Source organism: Cynara cardunculus, assembly GCF_001531365.2.
Source record: "Cynara cardunculus var. scolymus isolate 2C chromosome LG 15, CcrdV1, whole genome shotgun sequence".
Taxonomy (NCBI): Eukaryota; Viridiplantae; Streptophyta; class Magnoliopsida; order Asterales; family Asteraceae; genus Cynara; species Cynara cardunculus.
Window position 1 is genome coordinate 10,246,908 of NC_037542.1, and position 12,889 is coordinate 10,259,796.

The 12,889-nt window shown below is 35.5% G+C and overlaps 1 protein-coding gene across 1 annotated transcript in view; it reads right to left on the bottom strand.

Moving 5' to 3' along the window:
- LOC112528130 (protein DETOXIFICATION 46, chloroplastic-like) overlaps positions 1-10,806 on the bottom strand; it is a 14,588-nt gene extending 3,782 nt beyond the window's left edge. Inside the window, exons 1-10 of the mRNA XM_025139062.1 lie at positions 10,323-10,806; positions 8,273-8,367; positions 3,587-3,695; positions 3,167-3,222; positions 2,234-2,289; positions 1,759-1,897; positions 1,532-1,669; positions 1,336-1,404; positions 1,125-1,235; positions 600-728 (exon numbers count right to left, since the gene is read on the bottom strand). Coding sequence (XP_024994830.1) covers positions 600-728; positions 1,125-1,235; positions 1,336-1,404; positions 1,532-1,669; positions 1,759-1,897; positions 2,234-2,289; positions 3,167-3,222; positions 3,587-3,695; positions 8,273-8,367; positions 10,323-10,794 — 1,374 coding nt within the window. The 5' untranslated portion in view covers positions 10,795-10,806. The remainder of the gene's footprint in view (positions 1-599; positions 729-1,124; positions 1,236-1,335; positions 1,405-1,531; positions 1,670-1,758; positions 1,898-2,233; positions 2,290-3,166; positions 3,223-3,586; positions 3,696-8,272; positions 8,368-10,322) is intronic.
- Positions 10,807-12,889: the final 2,083 nt, after the last annotated feature.

Consider the following 12,889-nt stretch of genomic DNA (forward strand, 5'->3'; position numbering starts at 1 on the left):
TATATATATATATATATATATATATATTCCTAAGTTGTTTGACTATATTGATTTGAAGTTAATATTTCATCAAGTGATGCTAAACAGTCTAAAAGTGAACTGCAATTTTGGGATGGACAAAAACTGTAGTTGGAATAGAGACCATGCTCCAGTACTGTGCTACTTGAATATAGCAACGGTTCCTAGTTGCTTGGACACAATTCTTGTTAGTTTCTAAAGCCTAGAGGTTTCTCGACCTTTTAGTTGTCATGATGAGTAAACAATTAAGTGGAGGGCAACAACTGCAAAATCATGTCCATGATTCACATGCAGCACATTCCGTAATATAACCCCTTCATCAAAAGAATATGCAACATTGCCTTGGCTCTAATAGAAGTCTTTGACTACTGATTAAATTCCTAAACTAGCCCTTCATAAGACAAAATTAAGAAAACTTGTGGACCATAATCAATATTTTGTAATGATTGCTAGTGTGTAAATAGAGAAGAGCAATCTTTCCGGAAAACAATCTTACCTAAAATAAGAAGTGTCGCATTTTTCGGATGAAGGGAGTAATACATGGTGACACAGAAAAACGCAAAAGAAAATACAGAACTGACCTCCTTTATGACCTGAGGATCAGGTGAAAAAAATTGGGGGAATAACCAGGGGACAATTGTTCCAGCAGCACCTAATATTAATCCGCATGACACGCCGATTATCACCAGTGACTTTAACAGCATTCTTGCCTGGGAAGATCAGTACACCCAGCAGAGTTTTGTGAAATTTATATACAAATTGCTATGCACATAGTACTAAAAGTAAAACATGAGAAAACACAAATGCTCATTAAAAAACCGTCTTCCAACCAATGGCCTCCACTTGTGCCGTTTGTTTTCTTCCATTTCCATTTCTATTTCCATTTTGTGGGTGCCATTGTAAGATGCACAATTGCACATAATGAAAATGAAACCGTTGAAATGAAGATGAGAACTGGGAAAATGAGCATAAAGAATGAACCATCATTGTTTACTAAATGGGACATGGGAGTTTCTCAAAAGCTATGCTTGTTTAGTGGCAAAGGGTGTATAAAAAGTTAGGCTAAAATAGTTGCAGAAACTAGCACCATAAATGACATCACTAACCTTTGATAGACTTCGTTTGGTGCCATATATAAGTTCTGGCATAAATGATTGTGCGGTTTGGGAGAGAGGTTCGCCCCCTACAGCGAACATACAGTATACTTGGACAAGGACCTAAATTAATAGTAATTTGTTAGGGTCAAAAATAAAGCCTGCTTGGACTACAAGAAAGAACAACTCAAGACATGCCCATAGTGCTGCAAGTAGAACCAACCTGATGGGCTGCAACAGTCTGTGTGCCCATTGATGTAGCAAAGTACACAAGTAGAGAATAGAATGCCACCTAAAACAACAGACAGCAGAAGATAACTTAGGTAGGAGTTTTCTTTCCCAGGTGTTTTCTTCTTGTGGGGTGGGGTGGGGGGATGGTGAAGGAGTAAAGAACGCAATGCTAAGTGCAGCATAAAAACCTTGGACATCATCATTATAAACACTGGAGCAGCAAGCTTAAATATTTGTAACAGTTCAGTAGCTGATGGAACAGCAATGGCATAACCATTATACCCTTTATCTTTCAGAGCTTCAATCATCATAAATCCTGCAACAACCTACAATATATGTGAGGTGTGACACAACAAAAAATAACGCATAAGAAAACTTAACGGATGCATATTGAACCATTTTTCATATAACATACCTGTGATACCATTGTTGCCCATGCTGCTCCAGCAATACCATAGCCTAAGTATAAGCACAGAACTACATCACCAATACCATTGATAACACTTGCAACTGCCAGAGCCTTCAAAGGCCCCCATGAATCCTTCATGCCGAGGCTACTCAAAAAACAGGATAATAGATTAGCAAGTCAATCATACATCTTCGATTAAAAATCAAGCCACTTGTTAATGAAAATATCTAGATAGTAGCCATAATAGATCATCATATTTACAGGATCTGAAAGTTACTGATTCTTCAGAAATGATACACATTTTAGTTTAAGAGCATCAAACATGATTACATGATCTATCCTAAATTCATATTATAGGCTCCATCTTCACTTATAGGTCATTAACATTGCAGGAAGATAATGGAATAAGAGTCAAAAAGATGATGGATACTAGATTCTACCAGCAAAATCATCAATTAGTGAAATAACATATTCTGCTTACCTTGCACTCTGAGCAACCCATCCAACAAGAACTGCAGGCCATGCCAAGCCTCGAATCTACTAACATAAAACAAATACATTCAAGTGATTTGACAAGCATATAACTGAAACCAGGTTACAATAAACGGGAAAAAAAAGTATAGGTAGTGTACTCCCATACAACAATGTATGTAAAATGAAAAGATTTATGAACAGTTTGCTTTCTAATATGAGCATTCAGCATGCAGATGTTAAAAGTACTTGACCTTAAAAAAGCACATGAACAAAAGGAAGAAAGTGGATTCCTCACATGTGATGCAGCAACAGTAATATCAATGAATTTTCAAAGCTTAACTTGCTGATTCAATTTCCCTTCTTGCAACGTTATATCCCATACCGAATTAAAGCAATATCCATCGAGAATTGCATGTTCAAAATCTACTAAGACACCCATGGAAAACTCGTTGACATCTTTAGAAAGTGCAAACAGAAGTATTCACCACAAATGGAAGGACTGTTCAAATCGATGGTGTGGAAAGTGGAGAGCTAGGACAATCAAGTGGTAGGGTATGGCTCTCAATTATGGGTCATGTTTTTCTTCCTTAAATCAATTACACATGAACAAAAATGCATCTCCTTTCCTGGTTGTCTGTAAAAGGAAATCTAATAGACATATTTGGATGAGCAAATCAAGGTTTCCATGGGACAATCCTAAGACTATAATAAAACTCAATATGTTTTCCTTCTCTCCTATAGGCCAATTACCAAAAATTCCCAATTTTAAGGGGTCCATGATTACACCAACTAAATACAAATACAATCTTCCTGCAGAACATCAACTCCATCCTCCAAACAAAAGGAAGTCCCAAGTTTATTGATATAATGGAAGTACCCTGAAACTACCCAAGATCAAAAGAATAACTGTTATGGATAGAGTTTCTAGAATCCAAAGAACCTGAACGTATGTGTTTGCTGCTGATATCATATGTGCATTCTTGGCTCCAGCAAAAGCTGAAAATGTTGCATCATGAAATTTATTGATTACTAGAAAGCATTTGCAAATTACAAAAGACAATACCTCAATTGAAAAGGTAGAGATAAAAAATTTCAGTTGAACGACACTGGTTAAATTCATAATTGACATGTTTTTATCTGTGCTTGATCTTGCTATTGCTTGGACTCTATATATAGAAGAAAACATAGTACTCTTGTTTTGCTCCAAATCCAAATATGTTTCACCACACAAAATGAGAAACAAAAACTATATCTAGTTTGTAAAGGACGGAGTAATATCATTAGGATTCTATACAGCCAAGCATCAAATGTCTCCGAAGTTGAAGGGAAGAGAACAAAATCCAAAACTAATTCTTATTACCACTCAGTGCCCATTCTCCCCGAAACCTTGTAAAGAAAAGCATCAATAGACCAGATGTCAATCCAACAAAAAGAAGAGTCGATATCTGATGCTGCACCTCGGATTTATCCTGCACAACTTGACTAGTCAGGTAATTCAAGAGAAAAGATAAGGGATCAATGTTGCAGAAATATGAAATCAAGGATAAGAGGGAAAGAGCATTTATAGAACATATCGCACTGGATGTTATCATCAGTCATTACGAGAGGAAATAAGAGTATGAAGCAACAATAAGAATGTCCATTGTCCAACAAAGGGTATTAACCGATAATTTTAAAAATATTTAGCATATCAGTTACTTGTACTATTGACACAATAACATCATAATAGTTGGAGGGACTGGCTGAAACATTTAAAAAAGAATATCATAACAGATAATTATAGATGTAACTTTTGAGCTGCTCAAATTTTAAAATCGTAGGCTCTCAAACCTATATGAAATGTTTAATTCATGAAGACAACAAACACGGTGATGCATCTACAAGTGTATGTAGTAAACTCAAATAAATTAGTCTGCCTTTGAATTATAAGTTTTCATATATCGAAATATATGTATATGTGTATATATATTGAACTACTTCATTACTGAACAATGTGTTAAAGAAGATCATAAAGGCTTAGCAGAAGAATATAGAAAACCTTTTAATTTTACGACTTTTCAACAAAAAGACAAAGAACATGGAAGTTTTCTTTTAGGCAGCTTAAAAAAAAAGAATCATATCCTGACACATTGACACTGAGGCTCGTAGAAACTAAATCTTGAACTGATATGAGAAGGCTTTCTTTGGTGCCATGGAGAAGTGTTCATTAAAGCATGTATGATCACTGGAAACATTAAGTTATCAAAAGGCATAATTTGAATGAAGAACATTACCATGACATGCATGCAAAAATCAAGCACCCGGATTCGCACAACTAGAATTTAAGACCACAAGAGTCGGATAATGCAGTCTGCGTTCGTTATTCTCTTAATGATTATTGAAGTGGAGTTCATGGAACCAATTGTATACCACCAATCTAGTAAACCTCTGGTTCGTTTTACCTACACGAGGAGGTCAAAATAATGTTTGGTGGGTTTTTTCTGCTAGTTCTTTATGTTTGAATAATGTTGCTTGTTTGGGGGGTACTTTTGGTATTTCCTTTTTAATAAGAGTCGTGAGTCTATTAGATTGGGGGAGCGTGAGTTTGGCGAGCATTCGGTTTTTTGTTTTTGAAATTGTAACTTGAGCGTTTGCTCTGGGAGAGTCCATGGCCTCTAGAATGCCATTGATTTCTTTTCTATTGAATTCAATCCACAACCGACAGTTTAGATCCAGTTTACTACAAATTGGTATTAGAGCAACTACGATCCAGGAATGGTGACGAGGAGTATGGCAACAAGAGTAGACGATTTGGACAGCAGTGTGGGGTCGATCGAAAAAGGAATGCAGGTGAGTCTGGAACAGATCAAGAAGATCGGTAGCAGCAAGAAGAGGTGGTTAGCAAATTGAATTCTTCTCCGTCGTGGATAAGTTTCCGATTCCTGTTGTAGAGGAGTTATTGGATGAATTGTTTGGTGCTCGTGTATTCTCGAAGTTGGATTTGAAGTCTGGTTACCACTAGATTCTGATGAAGGAGAAAGACGTTCAAAAAGACCGTGTTTTGCACACATCAAGGGCATTACAAATTCCTTGTAATGCCCTTTGGATTGGTCAATGTGCCAGCTACGTTCCAAGGATTAATGAACGAGGTATTCAAATGCTATCTACGCAAGTTCATTTTGATATTTTTTGATGATGTATTAGTGTATAGTAGATCTATGGAGGAGCATTTGACACATTTAAGGAGGGTATTTGAAGTTCTATCTCAACATCAACTATTTGCTAATAGAAAAAAAATCTGAGTTTGGCCGAGATAGGTTGGGATATTTGGGACATATCATTTCTGGTCAGGGAGTGGAGGTTGTTGAGTCTAAAATTAAAGCCATAAATGATTGGAAAAGACCCAGTACCATAACGAAGTTGAGGGGATTCCTTGGTCTATCCGGTTATTACCGGAAATTCATTAAAGGATATGGTGTATTGGCAGCTCCACTTACTGATTTACTTAATAAAATCAGTTTGTATGGTCTGATGAAGCTCAACAAGCATTTGAAGAACTGAAGAAAATATGTCTGATGCTCCCGTTTTACGATTACCTGATTTTTCGGCCAATTTTGTTATTGAAACAGATGCATCGGGTTATGGATTGGGAGCGGTCTTGATGCAGAATGAGCAGCCGACTGCTTATTTCAGCCAAGCGTTGGGGTTAAGAGCTAAGCAGAAGTCAGTCTAAAAAGGAATTGATGGCCATAATCTTGGTTGTTCAAAAGTCGAGACCTGATCTGTTAGGAAAAAATTTCATCGTATGAAGTGATCAGAAGAGCCTTCGTTTTCTTTAGAACAAATGGTGGTTCAGCCAGAATATTAAAAATGGGTTGTCAAATTGTTGGGATATGATTTCTCATCTTTTATAAGCCAAGTAATACTAATCGAGTTGTTGATGCTTTGTCTCGTAAAATAGAGGATGTTGAGTGTGCCAGCGTGGGGGGACCTCAGTGGAGATATTGGAACGGTTTGTTACAAGAGATTGAAAATGATGAATTTTTGATGAAACTCAAAGCTGATTTGCTAGTGCATAGTTCGGCCCATAAAGGGTTTGAATGACAATAGGGGTTGCTGTTGTATAAAGGAAGATCAGTCATTAACAGAAAGTCAAAAATGATTCCTTTATTTTGGGGGATTCCATGGTTCGCCTATCAGTGGTCATGCGGGTGAGATCGTTCCTATCAAAGAATTTCAGCGGAAGTGTTCTGGGTTGGTATGAGAAGGGATATTGCTGTATTGGTTAAGCAATGTGAAATTTGCCAACGAAGTAAAAGCTTAACAGGGTCTCCAGCAGGGCTGTTGCAACCCTTTAATCTGCCATGTAGTTTTTGGGAGGAGTTATCGATGGATTTCATTGAAGGTTTACCTCGATCGAACGGAATGAGTTCTATCATGGTAGTTGTGGATCATTTTAGTAAGTATGCCCATTTCATTGGACTAAAGCATCCATTTACGGCTCAATTAGTGGCTGAAATCTTTGTTAAAGAGATCATTCGGCCTCATGGGATTCCTCAATCAATAGTGTCAGATAGAGACAAAGTGTTTTTAAGTTCGTTTTGGAAAGAGTTATTCAAGCTCCAAGGAACTAAATTGAAATACAGCTCAGCCTATCATCTGCAATCAGACGGCAAGACTGAAGTAGACAATAAGCGTCTAGAACAGTATTTGAGGTGTTGGGTTTCGGACAGGCCGAAACAATGGAGTAAATGGCTTTCTTGGGCAGAACTATCATATATACTTCGTATCATACTTCTCTCAAATGCTCTCTTTTTCACGTCCTTTATGGGAGAGAACCACCACCTTTATTACGATTTAGAGCAGCTTCTTCTAAACTACAGTCCGTGGTGGAACAAGACTTGATGAATCGAGATGAGATTTGGGACGAGGTGTGAATGCATCTGCTGAAGGCTCAGTGCCGAATGAAGCAACAAGCAGGTTTGAAGAGGAAAGATGTGTCGTTCTCTCCAGGTGATTGGGTGTTTCTTTACTTACATCCCTACAGGCAAAAATCGTTGACAAGTGGGAGGGCTAGATTTTACGGGCCTAATAAAATTCTGGAGCAGATTGGAAAGGTAGCGTACATGTTGGAGCTACCAAAAGATCCAAGATACATCCGGTTTTCCATGTTTCTCAGTTGAGGCAAGCTGTGGGTAAATGTAATTCTATCAATAAAATTCCTCAACAACTCACTGAAGAGTTGGAATTAAGAGCAGAACCGGAGGATATCTTGGATGTGCGTCCCATGGACAAGGGGATCCGGGTCAATTGGAGGTTTTGGTTAAATGGAAGGGATTGTCTGAATTTGAGTCTTCGTGGGAGGTTCTCAAAGCACTGTCACAGCAGTTCCTAATTATCACCTTGAGGACAAGGTGAAAGTTTTGGGGGGGAGTATTGGTAAACCTCCGGTTTGTTTTACCTATAGGAGGAGGTCAAAATAATGTTTGGTGGGTTTTTTCTGCTCGTTCCTTTATGTTTGAATAATGTTGCTTGTTTGGGGGGTACTTTTGGTATTTCCTTTTCAATAAGAGTCGTGAATCTATTAGATTGGGGAGCGTGAGTTTGGCGGGAATTAAGTTTTTGTTTCTGAAATTGTGACTTGAACGTTTGCTCTGGGAGAGTCCATGGCCTCTCGAATGCCATTGGGGTTTCTTTCCTATTGAATTCAATCCACAGCCGACAGTTTAGATCCAGTTTACTGCACAATCCATTTCAATAAATTTTGCAGTCTCAAAGGAGAAAAAAAGCACCCTGACAGACAGGTGCAGAAACAGCAACTCACATAATACTGCCACTTAAATGGTTTCATATATATGACAAATAACTTCAACCAGATGACATTATTCATCAGTTCTGCATATATCTGACACCAAATCTATGAACTATGGGTAGCTAATTTCCGTATGATACTAATATCTTGCAATATATACCAGCACAATAATAGAAATTTGTCAGAAAAGAAAAAGAAACAATACAGAGTTTTGAAAACACCAATCAATGGTCAATATAAACATATCAAATAAACCTGTTTAGCAAGTGAGGTGGCCACCATATTGGAGGTAGCTACAGAAAGAAACATAAATCCATAACTCATATAATCACAAAGCACCGTACCCGGCCCTGCAAAAATTCAAGTAAACACTAATCAGCTGCACAATTCTACTCCAATGTTCCCTAAAGTCTTAAAGTTCATTTGCGTCTACGAGACCTGTAAAATAACACCTTCCAATGTCCCCAAATTTTACTCAGCACCTCTACATTTCACACTAATACTTGAAATAATACAATGATTTGCCATTGTCATCCCACATCATTTGCAGCAATCTGATGGTATTGGTAGAACATTTCCCAGTACACTTGCCAAATGGAGTAAATTCCAAAATTGTGTGTGTTTTAAACTTGTTCCAAAAACATGCATGTTTTATTTCAATATTCCAAAAATAAGCTTTTGATTTAAAAAATAACTAAAAGTAACACACTCGCTCCTGTTTTCCTTCTCCCTTCCCCAACTCTCTCTCCTCCCTCCTTCCCCTCCCTCTCACTATCCTCTTTCTCTTTGATCATTGTTCGTATACATGTCGATTTTTCTAACATTGTTCATAGTGGGATGGCAATTGCTTAGAATCTAGTTATGTTTTCACAAAGGACTTACGCAAAAAGTGCATCCATGGTAATTTTCATTCTCTTTGTCCCTCTTCTTATAGCAATTAAAGAGGTAATGCTCTTGAAGAAAAACAAGAAACCTCCAATTACAGTTCTTGAGGTATTAATTGAGAATATCAATCATGAACGTGGACCTACAAATCCCGAATCATTGGAAACAGAGAATCCAAAACCAAAAGCGAAAATATCCTGTTTCGCAAATTTGTAAGGCGAACAAGGTTTTTGCTAGAGATAGTTTATACAGAGGTTGGAGAGTGTAGAAGGTTTAGAAGATAATAGGGCATTTCTTCTAACAATGTTCAGTCATCACCCATATTTTGTTTATGAATATACAAATATTTATGAAATGTACTTGTGCTTATGAATGTATTAATGTTTATCAATTTTTCGCAGCATCCAATACTCATGAGTGTTCAGAAAAATCAATCAAATACTGATTGATTTAAACATCAATCGAACTAAATTGAAATCCATACAGCAACAAAAGAAACCCAGAGTCCAAATTCATATTTTGGGAAATAAAGTCTTGTTTCAAATCTATCAAACTACTACAAGCCTATATCGACAAATATCGAGCTACACAATACTACAAATGAGCCTATATTGAGCAATGTCGAGACTATATCGAGCAATATGAAGTCTTGAAACTAAAAGACTTTGTTTGAATTTATAGTCATGGGTTTGATACTTACTCTATGTGAAATTGTATTCAATTGACCAGGTAAACAGTACAGATTTATACACTAAAACTACACATTTTTCTTTGGTATATATAACTGTTTTGAGGTTAGATAGATAATTAATAATTGCTCAATCATTTTTCAATTATATTACAATGAAAAGCCCTATTCTTTCCCAAAATAACCCTCACTTAAACCCCCTAAAACCCCGTCTTTCCCTCTCACTCTAGCCTATCGATTTTCCAACGGAATCTCTTTGTTTCTCACTTGATTTACTCGATGAAACCCAAGGGGCATGAGCATCATCGACCACCATCAACATAAACCCCATAAAAAATCAAGAAAACTCAGAACCAGGAAAATTAAAAATAAACCATGTACTTACCCATTGAAAACACACAACTTCAGTAAAATCAATGTCCCTTACCCATGATGTCAGATAGTAGTGAGGATGGTTGTTAGTAAGGTGAGATGGTGGGGTATTTGGTAATAAAAAAAGATAACGCATCTAATAAGACCATATTTTTACGATGATTGATCATTCACAGTATTTTTGACAAAATTTTCCTGTTGAAGTAAAACATGAGGTTTAAAAAACTGATACAAATTTTTCTGCAAAATGATACGCTAGAATCAGCATGTTCAAATCCCATAGTTGTGCACCGAGAAATTATCTAACCCGGTTCCGGGATGTTCAAACAAAATAGTACGGAAAACGACAAATTAACGTACCTAAAGCTGCGAGTTCGACAGAACTCGACTGACCAATCACAGCGGTATCAATCAAACTCATCAACGGTCCACACAACCACAGCCCTGCCGCTGGTCCAGAGAACTTCACAATCTCCACAAGTTGATCCCAAATACTCTCATTTTCAGCCAAATCCTCAGGCTTACTCGCAATTTCCTCCTCTTCATCTTCACCACCATCGCCAAAAGACGAAACCACAGCAAAACTCTGGTCATTCCTATACCCTTCTTCATAGGAAACTCCTCGGATAGGGTTAACATGAGTAAGAAACCGAGTTCTTAGGAACAACGGATAGTAGGCCGATTTACGACGAGATTGAAAGCGCCAACTATAGCGGCATTGGGAAGGAGACAAATATGACAATAAGGGGGTGAATTTGGGAGTAATTAGGGTTTTAGAATCCATGAATTTGGTATTGATGTGGTGGGGAGAAGATGAATTGGGCATTGACATGGTTGGTGAAATATATCTGGACAAGATTTTGCCTCTTTTGGCAATTGGAATTTGGAAGAATGTTTTTGACTTTTGAATTCAAACACGTGTTCACTTCTTTCCCAATCAAACCCTCGCCTTCAATTTATCGATCATAATAAATTGTCAATTGACAAAAAAAAAATATACATTGAAATGTACCTGAATTTGTTTTTAGAGTAAATTACAATTTTTGTTCGTGTCGTTTGTTTTCTAAGCGTGGATTTTCGTTTTTATAGTTTATAATTTGTTGTAATTTAGCTACAAGGGGTGGTGTCTGATTGGTTTAAGCTTGGTTTCAAATATCAAAAGTATCAGGAGATCTCGGGTCCAAATCCAATGAGGAATAAAAATCCTCTTATTGCCATGGAGGTTCAAATGCGGTGACTCCGGGCTATCTGCAAAGCAAGTGGTTGTCCTGAGATTAGTCGGCTCGCATAGCTGGTTGGACATCCAGGTTAATCAAAAAAAAAATATTTTAAATTTTGTATGTGAGACGGCTTATTACAATTAAGTATAAGGGACGAAAATAGTAGGCAAATCCTGAAGGCTGCTATCCCAATAAGCTAGCGGGCAGAACGAGGAGAGGCCCCGACATAGCAGGAGAGGGGGTTGCTATGCTTAGTTTGGTGAATAAGAATTTTGATATAAAGTGTTATCTACGACCTCAAAAATATAGGGATAGTATCAGGTTCTAAATGGTATAAGTTGTGGCGTGGCGGCGAGGTCAACCCTCAAGCGTTAAGAGTCATAGCGTTTTTCAATGCGTGATTTATAGCGGCAAATCTTTATATCATATAAATTATTATACATATAAACATATATTTTCTACTATTTTAGTCAATGAATCAATCATATTACATAATTTAAATTAGATTATACATTGGATACTGATAAAATAAAACATTAAAAAAAGTTTAAAAAATCAAATATTGGCGTTACAAAAACCACGCATTAGGTCATGACGTGTCACATACTTAACGTGACATGAGACACAAGTCTTAAATCACGACGGCTATTACGACAAACTTTTTCTTAACACTGGATGGTGTAAAAAAATTCAAAAAACTTAACTTACTCTTGTTTTTATAATATATACTATATTATAAAGCATTTGACAAAAACTCTTAAAAACATTTTTTTATGTGTAAAGTACTGTTTATTAATGTATATTACTTAAAACTCAAGATTGCAAGTAGATTGTGCGTAAGTACAACTTATTAAAGTTTCATATATGAATTCGTGTAACTAACTGCAGATAAACATAATCAAATACATGATAAACATATCATTTTAAATACAAAAAATCTAAAATAGAATTAGTATAACATTGAGTTCTAACAGAATACTTAATTATTATCTATTAAAATGTTTATATTACTAAACCAAAAATAAATTATTTCATTATTAAACTTAAATTAAATTATAATAAAAAATAAATTAAAGAAATTACATAAATATAAGAAATTTTAAATAGTTGATTTGATATTAACATTGATATATGTTTTTCAATTTTTTATGATATCTTCAAATTTATATTTTATTCAAAAATAAAATCATTAACGTTTTATTAAAAACACATAAAATCGTATTATAACATCGACAGAGACAAACAATAAAATAAAATATTAAATTCGAGATGTATCTCGCTGCATTACACGAATACTCTTCTAATTATTAATAATATATTTGACATATTCTTAATATAAAAAAATAGAACTTGTTAAGAGGATTACATTCATTTTCTAATACTTTTCTCATTTTAAAATTAAAACATTAATTATATTATTAAATATTTTATATATTTATTAAATAATATTTCTCACTTAAACATTTAGTTTCAAGTTTTTTTAATATAATAAAATAATATTTTTCTCTTAAGGTAATTATTTGTGGAAGGCTTTTAAATTTAGAAATTTTCACACTTTATCTTTTATTTTTTTCGGTCTGGAGAAATGTTTGGCAATTCTACTAGAACAAAATATCTGCTCAAAATCTCTATTTTTTACGTTTTGAAGAATTTATTGAAGATGTTTATATATATATATATATATATATATATATATATATATATATA